General features: G+C 35.8%; 1 protein-coding gene across 1 annotated transcript in view; it reads right to left on the bottom strand.

The window, feature by feature from the left end:
- Positions 1-15902, bottom strand: part of SLIT2 (slit guidance ligand 2) — a 344129-nt gene that overhangs the window by 4327 nt on the left and 323900 nt on the right. Inside the window, exon 31 of the mRNA XM_023533952.1 lies at positions 4303-4457. Coding sequence (XP_023389720.1) covers positions 4303-4457 — 155 coding nt within the window. The remainder of the gene's footprint in view (positions 1-4302; positions 4458-15902) is intronic.

Genomic DNA, 15902 nt, shown 5'->3' with positions numbered 1-15902 from the left:
TGCTTTGTAGAACAGGTTCAGAAGGATGAGAGGTACCATTTCCAGGAGAGGACTAGTAGCAGGAAATTCCTGGCTCTGAAATAAGTTCTTCTGATTTAATCTTTCATCCATCATAAATGTGTGGACTCTAACACAGACTGGTGATGCTCCACAGCAGGGAGAAATGGTTAGGAAATGTGTTCTTTTTATCCCCAAAGCTAACAATTGTAAAAGGTCCAGTTTTGATTATACTTAATACAAATGTAGATATATCACCCATATATTTATTTTCAATAAGATATTCAATCAGGAACTATTCTGAGTCAACCTTTTCATATGCTTGGCACATTTCTGACTAGAGAATTAGGTCTTAATTGATAAACAGAAGTAGATTCCTACTGTTTTTTTTTTCTCCTCTTTTAGCCTTTTCTCTGTGCCATGGGCCATAGCTGGAATTCAATCTATCAACCAATCAACCAATCAACCAACCAACCAACCAACCGATAATTTAGTAGGACCTTACCAACTCTACATGTTTAAAAATGACAGTAAAGGAACCGAGTGTCAAGGCTGAGGTCCCCTGTCCAATGGCCGCATTAGAAGATTTGTGACACATGTGGGGTCTTTATATGCAGGTCTTAATACATATAAAAATTTTTATTAAATTTATTAAGATTATATGTTTTAATTCTATAATACGTCATCTGCATATTGCAGCGTGTGTTCACCAATGTCAAGTTTCCTTCCATCATCACATATTTGACCCACTTTACCCTCTTCTACCTCCCCCTCTGCCCCCCTTTCCCTCTGGTAACCACCATCCTGTTGTCTGTATGAGTTTTTGTTTGTTTGTCTTATTTGTTCATTTGTTGCTTTCTGTTTTATATCCCACATATGAGTGAAATCAAATGGTTCTTAACTTTCTCTGTCTGACTTATTTCACTTAACATGATATTCTCAAGATCCATCTATGTTGTTGCAAATGGCAGAGTTTCATCTTATAGCTGAGTAGTATTTCATTGTATATAGACCACATCTTCTTTATCCAGTCATCTGTCAAAGGTAGCACACTCTCTGACTTCAAATTATACTATAAGGTGACAGTTATCAAAGCAGCATGCTATTGGCAGAACAACAGATACTCAGACCAAAGGAACAAAATTGAAAGCTTAGAAAAAAACCCACGTGTATACAGGCAAACAATTTTTAACAAAGGAGCCAAAAATATACAAGAGAGGGGGAAAAAAATCTCTTCAGTAAATGATGCTGGAGAATTAGAAAGCCATATGCAAAAGTATAAAACTAGACTGCTATTTGTTACCATATGCAAAAATTACTCAAAATAGATCAAAGATTTAATGTAAGACATAAAACAATAAATTGCAGAGAAACATATAGGTACTAAACTCATGGACCTTGGTGTTAGAGAGGATTTTATGAATTCGACCCCAAAGGCAAGAGAAGTAAAAGCGAAAATAAATGAACAGGACTACATACACCCAAAAATTTCTACACAGCTAAAGAAACCATCAATAAAAACAAAAAGGCAACCAACCAAACGGGAGAAGATATCTGCAAATGATACTTCCAATAAGGGGCTAATATTCAAAATATATAAGAATGCATACAACTCAACAACAACAAAACAAAGACTCTAAAAACTGGGCAGAGGACCTGAACAGAAACTTTTCCCAAGATGAAATACAGACAGCCAACAGATATATGAAAAGATGTTCACCTTCAGTAGCTATTAGGGATATGCAAATGAAAACCACAACGAGATATCGCCTCAAACCTGTTATAATGGCTATTATCAATGAGGCAGGAAATAATGTGTTGGAGAGGATGTGGAGAAAAGGAACCCTCATACACTGCTGGTGGGAATGTAAATTGGTACAGCCACTATGGAAAACAGTATGGAAGTTCCTCAAAAAATTAAGAATAGAATTACCATATGACCCAGCAATCCCTCTTCTGGGTATCTACCTGAAAAATTTGAAAATATTTATAAAGATATATATACCCCTATGTTTATTGCAGAATTATTCATGGTGATAAATATATGGAAATAACTTTTAAAAAAATCCCATTCAGTAATACTACATATTCTGGTTGTACTATCACATAGAAAAGCATAAGGATTAGCTTGTCTTGTATTTAGTAGAGCCTACATCATGGGTAGTTGATAACCGAAGGGTAGGTAAAGCTGCTTCTCTATTTTGCTAGAAAATGCTTCCAGACGCTGCAGGCATAGGAGGCATCACCTTCTCATGTCCTCCTTGGGGTATGTCCCTGTTTTCAAACATGGACAAAAAGAACTTGTTTGCCTCATTCTCCTTTGCTAATGCAGGTTCTCTTGCCTTTGCCATACAGAATTCGGGGCTGTGGTCTTACAACTGCCTTGTATTTCTTTAATCTGAATTACTCTTGAATTGGAAGGAAATGAGGCCTTTCTCACTGCATTCTGGAGGAGTTTTAAAAGATGTAAAGAAATGGCTTCTAACGAAAGCATAATGAAATAAAGTGAAGGACAAATCCAGAAATAAACAAAAAAACCACAAAACTTAGATTGCTTCCCTTTCTGCTCTAGGTTAAGGTGAGTGGCAATGCAGGGGGCTCTGGGGTCAGACAGATCTGGACTCAAAAGAGGTGTCTATCACTTCACAGCTTTGTGAACTTGGATGAGTTTCATGAAGTTCCTGAGACTGTTGCTTCAAGACTGTAAAACAAAAAATGACACCTACTTTCTAAAGTCCCTGAGGATTAAGATTGTAAAAGAAGCATTGTGTTGAGCACACAGCATGTGCGTAGTAAATATAATTTCTCTCAAACCACAGGTGTATCTGTGACTTGCTTCACCCATCCCAAAGCAATGGCTGTTAACTAAAGCGCAGTGGAAATGGAGGGCTTCTGTCTGTTAATAAATCTCATGGTTGGGATTCCCATGAAGCAACTACATCAGTCAATTTGCTACACAGACTTCATATGTAATGCATTTGATTCCTTGAAAACATATCTGCCTTCCCCACTCTCCTGGGCATAAATATATATATTCAATTTTGTATCCTTCATGCATCTGTTAACTTAGTTTTTAGCATATGAGAGGTGCTCAATAAATATTTACAGAATTGAACCAAAGACTTTTAACTGTTTCTCAAAAAAATCAAAACTCTATCAAAAGTGTTAAGATTTTCTATTAGAGAAAATCATTAAAAACAAAGCTGCTCTAGATGTTCAGGACAATTCCAAAAGTGCCATCAAGGAAGGCTTTGAGGAGTCAAGAAAATTGTGTAGCAGTCAAAAGTATTATTTTGAAGGGGATGATGGGAACTTCATGAAAATACTTGTCATGGTGAAGAAATCAGTTACACTGACCTGTTCATAAGCTTTAGCTTATTTACCTGTAAAATGAGTTGATATTATCAGTCAATTCACCACAATGAAATGTGATTTAATTCAATGCAACTAATTCAACATCACATGTTTTCTTGTTCCTTAGCCTAAAATCTGAAATTCTGTGTTTCTCGTATATGTTGACTCCTCCAGATAGAAGTACTAGTGCAAGCTCTCTTCTTGGTGGCTCCGCTCCGTTCCTTGGGGCTCTTTCAGAGTTTGGCTCATATTTCTTTCCTCATCTGTTTATTCATCTGCCTTCTTGTTGCTTAAAATTTAAAAATGTCCAGAGTCTTTATTCCATCTTTCCAAGCCCTAACACGTCTTCCCAACGCTCCCTCTTTGTTCACTCACCTCAAGGTCTTGGCTAAACAGAAGTACTTTTTGTTACCCAAATATAATTCGTACATTTAATTTGTTCATTCATTCATTTGACTTCATTCATAACTGTCCTGTCATTTACATGTGTTAGCAACTGGTGGTGCAGACATTTCGGCATGGAAACACCTGACTGAGGCTGGTAGTATCTGCCTCCTCCAGGGAGCTGGGGCATGGGCAGAGGTGTGGGGTCATGCATACCCCTAATTTCATCATTTTCCTCATTGTCCAATTTGATCTCTTTCCATAGACCAGATCAAGTAATAAGATGAAATTATATGTTTATGTCATCGAGCATGTAATAGAAACGTATAAATGTGAATAATGTCCTTCCCCACCTCAATCACGCATTTAGTTAAAGCAAGAGCTGGGATTACAAAATGTGCCCTTAACACCCATCAAGGGCTCTTTCTTGTCTATCCGTGCTGCCCATCATCAATGACTGGTCACTGTTGGTCAATGACCGTGGCATGGGGCATCAACAACTTCAGAATTAGTCTGTGAGGAGAGTCACGGGGTTTGGGGACCCATTGGTTGTGGAAGACAGCTTACCTCCTACGTAGAGTGGAGAGTCGAAATTCAGAGTAGACTGCTTTGACAAGTTGGTGATGATTTTGGGGCTCCCTCCATCCACAGAGAGGGAGAGGCTCTGATCCAGGGCAAGAAGTTCCACAATGTGAAAGTTCCCATCATTTATTGTCTCCACGCTACATACAAACAAACAAAACAAACAAACAAACAAACATAGCTGATACTTCCATTTTTACTAAAGAAAAGAAGTGACAATACAAACTCCAATTAGAGAGTCTTGGGAAAAGATAGTCCTATCTAACAGTAATAAAGATTAAAAAATAGTAGTTGATTTAAAAATAAAAGATATTTTCAAGGACCTATAATTTCTATTTTTTAGGAACAGATAGAAAATGAGCTTGTTTTCCTATTGGGAGAAGTGCAAATGGGCACATTTTAACATTACCCAGTCACATTCACCCAATATGTAGAAATTACAAAAGATACTTGATGCATTTGCTTTTAAATGCTACAAAAGTTCCATTTACTGAGATACTGTTACTCTAAATTGTATTAAAAAGAAAAGGAACCTACACCTGAGCCAAATATCTTGCACAGATATCAATATTTGTAAGTCACTGGCTTCTACTCTCTTCGACGCTGTGCATTGGGACTTATTAAATCAAATATACACTCGAGTGCAGGAAAAACCAACTTGGTAGGATCATTGCACTTTCTAAAATTTGTTAATTAATAATATACTCTTACTTTCCTTGAATTTTTGAGAGGACCACCCATCAAACGCTATAACTGTGAAGACGTCTATGTTCAGAGGAGAGGTGGGATAATCATATAACACAGAAAGCTTAACACGGTCATACGCAGGGAGTCTGGTGAGAACAGTCATTTCTCAGTTTCTCTTCTGTCACTTTCTAGGCCAGGTTTAACAATCATTCAAAAAAGAAATGTAAGGGGGCTTATGGAAATTCATAAAATGGATAAAAACAAGAAGATTAAGGAACTGAGGTAAATGAAAAATGAGGATCTAAAATAAGACGAAGTTGGGTGAAATTAGTAAGTTGGTGCTATATGGGTTTAAAGTGTTGCTGTTAATTTAATAAGAGTGTTACAGCAGGCAAAGATGAAAACAGGATCAATGAAGAAAGCAGGATCAAGACACAGTGAAGTATCAGGAATACTTATCTTTCATGATAAGAGGCAAAATATGGCATAATGCAAGTTGGGGCCAAAAGTAAATACTGAATATTAAAGAGCTAATAGATTAGTATCTTGACTGTAAAGATTTAAAAAAAAGGATCAAAAATGAAAATATGGGAGCATATGATTGATAGGAAGATTGTGAATACCTAATATTCCCTACATAAGGCATTTGTTTAAGTTTCTAGGTACTATATTTAAATTTGCATGTAGGTCAAGTCTAGAAAAAATAGAAAAAAGTACTGACATTTCTGCATGGTTCTCACCACAGAAGTCTAATCTTATTTCATTTTTTGCCTACGTAGAATAGAAAGTTTTTTGGAATTTGACAGTATAAAGCATTCTGCAGAACCATGAAAATATGTGAGGTTTTCTTGTTTTAAGTGGTTACAAGAGTCCATATGTGCAGGGATTGTTGATAACCTGTCTTAAATATCATTTAAAAAATAAACTTTTTAAAATTTTTATTATATAACGCAATGTTTTATTATATTTCATTATATTATATGCCAATCAATATTTTTGCCTTCTAGACATTTAATTATCCTAATACCTGATACCATTAAAATCAACAGAAAGAACAATATACAAAGAAATTACTCTCTAAATAAAGTTACATAGCAACTGTTAGTGATCTTATATATGACTGTTTCCTAAGGTGATATGTTGAGTAGTAATATCGACTAGTGATTAAATATACAGATTTTGGTGTCAGGTAACCCTGGATTTGAATCATGGTCTTGAATTTATTAAATGCTTGAGTTTAGACACATTACTTAATTGCCGGTAAACTTTAGTTTTCTCTTTAGTAAATACTAATACATATTTATCCTTCATGGTTAACTTGAGGTCTACTTGAAATAATATTTTTAAAGGTAGAGCAAAGCATCCAGCATATGGAAAGTGCAAAGCTAAATCTTAGATATTAGTATCATCATCACCATCACCATCACCAGCATCACCAGCATCACCACCTCCACCACCATATAAATAATCCAATAGTATTTCTGAATCTTCTTCAGGAAGAAATTAGTCCAGTTTTATTTTCAGTTATAATTGTAAGAAAACACTGATGACTGGCAGAAATGTAATAACTGCTTTGGGAGTATATCTGGTTCAAGTTACTAAAAGTTTTAGGTAAAACATTAAAATAAAGGTATACATAGAGAAGGTAGTGGCCAGTTGCTTTTCCTTTGTGATATATACAACCCTCTAAGTGGTTTTATGTGAATGTTCTATGAACACTGGCCTTAATTAAGTCATAAATATTAATAAAGGGCCCCCTTTTTTCCTTTACAATTGCAAAGGAAAGACCCTTATATATGGGGAGTGGGTTCTTGGTCACACATCAGTCTTAGTCAATCAATCTAAGTATGTCATCGTTGATGACGGTGTTTGATGCAGTACAACTGGGTAAGCTAATTTAAAGCAGGAAACCATGCATTACTTATTTCTGTACTCTTTAATGCATCCAGCAGAGTGTCTGGTTAATAGTAGCTGCTCAATAAATACATGCTAAATAAATAGAATATAAGGGAGATGTATTAAGAATAACACATACAGTTTTTTCTTTTTTCAGTAATACTAACTGGATTATAGTTTGTCAAGAAGCTTCAGGCATTTTTCAGGCAGGACATCTAAAAGATACATTTTATTTAAAAATTCGGATGTTTCAGCGACCATATTCTGAAGGATAATGCTGGGAGATAAATCTTCAGCCAGGTACTTGTTCTAAGAACATTACATGTATTAGTTAATTTAAGACTCACAACAACCATAAGAACTGGGCTCTTAAGGTACTCAAGGTGGCACAGCCAGTGACTAAACAGATTTGAAGCCAGGTCGACTGGTTCTAGAATGCGTGCTTTTAATTATTATGCATCACTTTCACAAGAAATAAAAAAAACCTGAAAAGTACCTAGTACTTTACAAACAACATGTATCTTCACCTCTAATAAGCCTTTAATAGATAATGTCTCTCTCTAATAGCCAAGGAAAAAAATTCTATCAAAAATAATTTTATTTGTTGGTTGCAAAACTTGGTACATTTACTAAAAATCAAAGAATTGTAAAAGAATATGTAATAATCTTATGAGAGTTGGAAGGTTATGCAAATGCATCTAAAGTACATAGATATGAAACTTAGATTTGGATTCAGGCTGCCTAGGTTTTTCTCCTCCCAAAAGCTGTTAGCGTTGAATCTGATCATTTCAGAACTTGGCCAAAGTTACCACTGAGCTTAATTCCATTTATACTTCCCTAAAATTGGGTGAGGCCTCACCCTGGCCTTGTAACAGATAAGTATTTTGAAATTAATGTTTTTAGATTCTTTGCTTTTAAGATGCTATTGTGTGTATGGGGCCTGAAGAGAATGTGTGAGAGCTAAGGATTCTAAACTGGTGTTTCATGCTGTCTTGTACAGCATGAGATAAACTGGGGAATGTCCAGGAATGCTCTGCCTACATATTTTAAAATAAAAGCAGGGATTGACACACCAGTTGTTACAGGATAAAACTCAGCCATCCTCGATTTTACCATCCATCACAGTCTTCTTCTTCTACCTATCGCTCAAAATGCATAATATCCTTCTGGGTTCTGATAAGTATCGATAAACTCGCTTTTACTACTCTCTAGGGAACTATATATTTGATGACTCACAAAAGTCAAGAGTGCACCATTTAACATCGAGCCTTTCCACTGGGAACATAAATTGTATTTATTACCATTATTATGTAATTTAGTTTTACTACAATCATCTATTACCTGAGATTTTATTTTCTTGAATTTCTAAGTGGATGTATGAAAACAAAGCGGTTATTCAACTATGTCTTGTGGTTTGCTACAGAAAAAGAGTTTAAAAACTTGGGGCTTAAAAGAAGAGGTGCTCTAACTTGCACTGGATATTCTTACTTTATGCAGAATATATTAACAATGACATTTTTATATTTCTATCTTAACCATAAATCTTAAGGAATTTCAGTGATTTAATAAAGACTAATAGTTCATTTTGCTTATGTAAGCTCCAGCTTTTTGACTTAAAAACTTAAAGTATCTGGTGATGTCTTCTGTGCAATGAAATAGGAATCAAAAGCCAGACAAATTCAACTGGCCATCTCACTTTGATATCTCTGGGATGACAATACTTTGACTGTGAGTCAGGCTGGTAAAAATAATTTCCTTGACTTTCTTTTTAATCAAAAGAAAGGGAAGTCAAATGGAACTAAAGGTATTTATTTATATACATAAAGAGTTTTTACAAGGACATTTTTAAAAATGGTTTACAAGTTAAGTTATATTTTAATCAGTAGTTTGGAAGTAAATTATCTAATTTAAATAAAATGCATTGAAATAGAAAGGGGCCCTTACATGTGAATATATAGTGAGTCACATGTAAGACAATAACATTTGCACATAGGTATTTATTCTTTAGCATCTGGATATCTGAGCATGAAGAATATCCGTAAACCACCAACTGGCAAGAGTTACCACTGATCTTAATAATCGTGATCAATTATTGTGCGCTCACTCTGTGCCTGGCACTACACTATGTGCTTTACATTCATTACTTCCAAATCTCCTAGACACATGTGAAAAACAGATATGATCGCTCAGATGCAGAAATGTGGGCACAAAGAGGTGAAGTAACCTGCTCAAAGTTACAAAGCCGGGAAACAGCATATGGCATATCAGGGATAGCCTAGTGTTTATCTTAGAAATGAGAAGGTCTCATAGATTCTGTCCACTCTCTGTTTCTCCAATGATACTTTTATAATAATAATAATTATAATATAATAATTGTTATTAATAATCATCATAATAATTTTTATATAATAATTGTTATTATTATCTTTTTAGATTTAAGCCTGTAAGGTGTATAATCAAGAGGCTATGCAGTGAAACGAGCCTGAGTCCCCTAACCGTGAACAGGTTCCCTAAACACTGAAACTGTAATGCACGGTACCATTCTATGCCTCTGTGAGACGCTCATCTGACTGCCTAGTTTTTAAATAGTAGTTGGCCATGTTTCCAAAGAAGCTGTCTGGTTTGAAAAATGACATTAATTTGAATCTAAAGAAGGACGCATACCATTTTTAGTAACAATTTTTTAAAAAGTTTCTATCTAGATGAAGATAAAGTCACTTTGAAGGGCAATCAGTTATCAGCTTGCTTGAAAAAAAAATGTGTTACTCCATTCCTGTCTGAGGGATTACTACTGATGTTAGCTTTAAGCTGAGGATGTCGTTCGTTCATTCATTCATTCATTCATTTGTTCACTCACTCCACTATTGCCAAGCGCATTTTATGCCATTCTCTAAGCACTATCACAATTAGGCAATGTGACACTTTACATTCATTCGCTTGTTAGGCAGCTTGTGTCACCTCTGTGGTTGCTGATTCAATCACTTGACAGCAGGGTGCTGGCAAATGTTCAACAACTGGCTCTCCGACATAGAAACAGCTTGGAATTTTACTGAGTTCTATGGCAGAAAGACTCCCAGCATGGCTGGTTTCAAGGCCAACATCAAGAATGATGTCGGGGAACTTGGATATGAGAAGAGATGCACATCAAGGGCCCTCAGAGCAGAGCTCAGATCTATTCCTCTTATAAACATGATTCTGTCACTGCGGTCCTTGGACCAGAGCGTTACCTTGGAACTTGTAGAAATGACTATTTGGGGGCTCATCTGAGCTCTGAATCCTAGAGACTAGATGTGGAGCCTGGTAACAAGTATTGTAACACACGCTTGAGGTAATTCTGATGCACACTATTTGAAAATAATGCTCCATACCACTGCCTGTATGTCTGGCCCTGTTAGCAGTAAGCATATCTACAAGAAATCACAATCTTCTGTCAGATGTAAAAGTATAACGAGGAAATGTGCACGTCACTTTAGTTCCACGGAAAAAGGAATATTACTACATCTCGGGTTTTCTTAAACACTCTTAAAGCTACGTTAGCTCTTCCCTCTTAGACATAATTCTATGAGAAAATGGTTCTCCTATAGATTCATTTGAGACAATAACTGACATCTAAAATGAAACTTTTTAAACCAAAAAATAATCCTACAGAAACAATAACTTAGTGATTATTTTTTCCTAATTTTATCAGGCTATATTTTATTAAAGTAAAATCTACTTCTATCAATGTTGAAAAGTAACCAGGTAACCGAAAAGACACACCTGACATACTTAATTATTCCTGTATGTGATATTCCAATATCACATTAAATAATGTAAAATTTGGAAAACAAGGTCTACCAAAGTCAATCTTATACAATATAAAAAAAATCATGCAATTAAACTGACTTCGACTGAACAAATTCCGAGATAATAAGTAAAAACACTTCCTTTAAAAACACTAGTGTGGTGCACTTTTAATAATGTTATGTAAAGTGGGCACATATCAAGATTTTAAAATTTAATTCAACCAAAGAAAATATTCATTAAGCAACTAATGAGAAAGCTGATGGCAACAGTGTTATTGATGGCTTTTGCTATAACGATGGAGAAGGAATACCTTTCATCAGAGTTCACATTCTGGTAAGCCCTGAGCAAGGTCAGAAGCATTTGATAAATGCCAGAAAATTAGGAGGACAGAGTTAAGACTTGGGACAAATTGAAGGTGAAGGAAAGAAAAAGATTAAGAGCAACTCCGCGACTCCAGTGATGCCCAAGAAGATGGTGCTGCCTCTTAATGAAATTAGGAATGTAACAAGGACACGCGGTAGGTGAAACAAAGGAAATCAACTTAGTTTTGGACATTCTGAATTTAGAATCCCAACAGCTATCATTGTTTACTAATAGCAATGCATTGTTCCAAATATTTTACATATATCAAATCATAAAATTCTGACCACGGTCCCACAAAGATGGAACGAACTATGATTTATTAACCCCTTTACCAGGTGAGGCCCAGAGAGCTTACACAATTTCTTAAGACACACAGTTAATAGATGGCAGAGCTAGAATTTGAATCAAGGCAGACTGGCTTTAGAGCACCTGATCTTTTTTATTACTTCGATTTTTGTTTTGAGTGAACAATACATCCAAACGGTTCAAAAATCAAAATGATATAAAATAGTACCCATATACTAGTCTTGTTTCTACCACCCCTCTCTCTCCTCTCTATCTTTCGGTTTGTCTTTATGCAAATATATGTAAATAAAAATACATATACGTATTGACCTTCCTTTGACACTATTCTGCTTTACTTTTCTTTCTTTTGAACTGAGCAATATACCTTGGAAATCTTTCAATGTCAGGCACAGAGAACTCTCTCATACTTTCCCTTCCTTTCTTCCCATTCTTTTTAACAGTAAATTCCATTGCGTAGATGTACTGTAGTTATTTAGATAGAAACGTGGGTTGTTTCCTTTTGTTTTTATAACTAATGCCACAGTGGACTACCTTTGTGCACATGTTATTTCTGCGTCTTCAGGTACATCTGTAGGCTTGATTCCCAGAAGTAGGATATCACAGGTCAGAGAGTAAATGTATTTGCAATTTTCATAGTTATTTTCAAACTGCCCTTTCTATAAATTGTAAACAGTCTGCACTTCTAGTGTTAATGTATAAGGATAGAGGATACACTTTTAACTTCTCTGCAATACTCCAGAGATACCAGAAAAAAAATTTCCTGTAGTGCTAAATGAGAGATGAGAATGAAGACAATTCTGTGAGGGGTGAGGACAGAACTGAGTTCAGAATTTAATATGCACAGGGACCTTATGGGGTAGGGTCTGTACTATTACTTACAGATATGGATTCTGAGGCGCAGAAAGATTAAGTACCTTCTCTACATTTATATAATAGTGATTGGCCAAGTCTAGATCTGAACACACATCTTAGCTATTATGATTATTCCTTGTCAAATACTAGATTCTCCTAGTGTGTTGAAAAATTTTAATTGTTCTCTATAGTTTCTACTTCACAAAAGCATTTTTATTACAATTTAGAATATTAATATATTATATTTTTATATAGAGACCATATCAATCGATCAATTACTCAATCGTCTATCTGGATTTAGGAAAGTATTGCTTCTTTTCTTTTACTTAAAAATAATGTAACAACTTTTCTTGGTTGTTGTATCACAAAATAAAGTCAGAATTAAATGAAAGTTATGTTTTCCCTGGACCTCAAAAAATATATATCTATTAGATGAGCGGCAAACAGAAACTTTCACTAGAAGTAGACTTCTGGTTCATAATGGAAAGTGTGCTATGTGATATTATTCTTTTTTGTAAATTGTCACAGGCTATGCTCTATTGTTGGTTAGGCAAAAAAAAAAAGGTAATGAACATAAACTAAAAATAAGCTCTTAGTAGTTATCATTTGGATATAATCACTTGGGTTTCTACAACTTTTATTTTTAAGTATATTAAAATATTAGAAATATTTTAAGTATGTTTTATGTGAACACTAGCTTTAATAAGCCAACCTCAAGAACCTTTACTATGGTTTCTGAGAGTTCTCTGCTGTTTCATTGCATAAAATAAAACCAAACAAAAAATCAGAAAGAAAAATGAACCACAAAATCAATATTCTGACATCTTTTATGAGCTGAATCAAATAGAGGCTATATAATTTAAGGCCTAGCAATATCTAAAATGTTGGCACTAATTCATCACCATTTGGAGACGAAATAACAATTGTGTTCTACTTGGAAACCAATAATTATGTGTTTGTTTCCATGCTGTAAATATTCCCAAGTGGGTTAGCTCACCACCAAAAGGATTTATTGGATTCCATTCATGGCTACAATTGGCATTGACTTTGCTGGAATTGTTATGAACAATCAAATAGGATGTGAAGGCTTTTGAAAAAAATTGCTATATATATATGAATAACAGCAATAATATAGAGGTCAGTATCTCCACTTTATGTCCCAATCAATGCCCAGATTTGTTGGCAAGCTTGTTTGGCCTATAGATGTATTTTGTTTACTACATATGGTACTTTAAAAAAAGTGTGAATCAATATTTAAAGGAGGGAAAACTTTATACTTTAAAGAAATCTAGATTTCTGCCTTTGCTTGAAAAATCTGGAGTTCTGGTAAACCCACATTTTCATAGGGCAGCATTCAGGGTGAACAAAGCAGATGCAGCCGAGTCTTGTCTGGATGGTGATTTGCTTTTGCTTCACTGCAGTCATAACCACTCCTATTTTATTACCAACATCAAGGCTATTTGTAATAGAGAGATACTTCTCCGAAAAGTTAGATTTTTTTCAAGAGTAACAGAATGAGAATATATTATATTCTTTCTATTGGTCTGCTTAGTTCTGTGAAGTTATCTACCTGGAAAAACTGACTGCATATGACTTTATGACGCTGCTCTAAATTTGTGACATTGTTCTATTTCTACATGTGAAGAAGTTAACTGAGTAAATTTTCTGCAAGATAATAGACAGTTGGTGTTGAGACCCAACGGAGGGGCTCTCAAGGTTAGTCATGCAAAAAGCACACTTTTAGCAAAGTTTATGCCCCATGAATATGACTCCTTTCACATCTCCAATATATCGTCAATATGTTATATTATCAAAAAACTTCCCAAATGAATAAGATGACTGATCACATGTTGTATGTGTCCATTGGTTAATTATATGTAAGCTTTGTTTCTGAATGTTTACAACAGTGTTTGGCACATAGTAGGTGCTCGATAAATATGTGTTGCATGAATAGTAACTCACTGTGTTGAGTGTCTCTGGCAACTGTTTCTCTAGAGCCACCCTCCTCAGGTCTCCCTGCCCCAAGCACTGGAGGCTCACGGGAGAGCTGCATTACTGCGATCCCTGGATCCACTGTGTTCTGGCATCTAATTTGGCCAAAGGGAAGAAGGGGCAGGAGATGGTTGGGAGGAAGGAGAGTGAGGTCGGTATCTAAAACCCTGGCTTCTTGCTTGAGGGCAGAATGCATCCCTCCACGGAAGGTCACAGCTCCTGTCACACAGTCCTCTCCATGATTCTCTTTCTGAGCCTGGGCTTCCAAACCCGCTGCCTCCTCTCACTCTTTCAAGCGTGTGGTAGTAGTAATGTCCCTCCTCACTAGTGCCAGGCCGATAACGCTATTTCTACCAATCTTTGTAAACACAGGTTTCCCCCGCTTTTTGAAAGTTCACTTTATCACAACTTCGTCTTTGCAAAAGTCCTACATCAGTACCTGTTTTTCCCTAACCCAAAGAAATCCAAAGATTTTTGCTCTTCTGAAAAATGCAGAAAAGTGAAAATAGAGTTCAGCTTTGTTTTTGTTTTTGTTTTTTTGCGCCCAGAATAGAGAGAGTGGCGCCATCAAGCTCCTTCCCTGGGAACTACACCCAACATCCCAGCATCTGGCCACCCCAGCTTTGAACTGTGTCTGTGAGCATCTGTGCTCTGCCTCGATTTATTTTTGTGCGATTGTTAGCAAGATGTATTTTCAGGTTAATCGCTTCTTCGCCTTATGCCTTTTCGGTTTACGAAAGGTTTCACAGGCACGCTCGCTTTCACTGAGCGGGGGAAACCTGTCATCCTCTTATAAATCTCTCCTCCAATTATCCAGCTTGCATATGCCATCTGTTCCTGCCAGGCCTCTGACACACATCACAGAGTCTGCTGCAGCCAACTTATTCCCTTCCCTCCGAAATACAAAATAATAGAAGAGAAGCAGTTCTTCGTGAAACAATCGTTTTCACCTTTACCAGTAACTGAGAGATCTTCACCTGTAAATGGCAGAAGCCGGGTGGGAGCCGGTGTCATAGCTAGCACGAACACGTCCCCGGTAGAGTTCCACAGCGATATGGTCTTTGTCCCCCTTATACAGGAGGATTCCACTGTCTTCATCTGTGGCAATCTAGTAGGAAGTACCCTTGACATTAGCGGGACATATAGTCATCCAAACATATTTCATCAAAAAGAAACAAGACTGCTTGGTGTGGAGTTGTTACTATGGTTTATTTTTTCCTTATGGCTATGAGAAAATACTAACGCACGTTGAAATGATGACTTGAAAGATGATCTATTTTAAATTACTTTGTTGCAAATAAGTTCCTAAAGAATTCTTAAAAGTTTTTAAATTTCATAAACGTATTTTTATTCTTTCTGTATTGGCAGCGATGAAGTTTAAAGATGCATGTCCTATGAAATATGCAAAAACAAGGAATTTATATACATGATTTATACTTCAGGAAATTAAAGTTGAAAAATATTTTCCACATCATTAAAGTTCACGGTATTTAAGTAAATTGAGCTCTCCCCCTTCAATTTCAAACTATATTTTCTCAGCAGAGGGTGATAAAAACAAATCAGGAATAAAAGGATCAGATTTCTGTTCTTTTAAAAAGAACAATAACAAATACTTCGGTAAACATCATTGCATATACTGAGAACTTTCTTTTCTGGCGATTTCACTTACTTGATCTTTTTGCTTCTGCAATGGGCTTCATTTA

This window comes from Pteropus vampyrus, unplaced genomic scaffold (assembly GCF_000151845.1).
Source record: "Pteropus vampyrus isolate Shadow unplaced genomic scaffold, Pvam_2.0 Scaffold5, whole genome shotgun sequence".
Taxonomy (NCBI): Eukaryota; Metazoa; Chordata; class Mammalia; order Chiroptera; family Pteropodidae; genus Pteropus; species Pteropus vampyrus.
The sequence above is the reverse complement of the archived record's forward strand: the minus strand, read 5'-3'. Positions and strand labels throughout refer to the sequence as shown.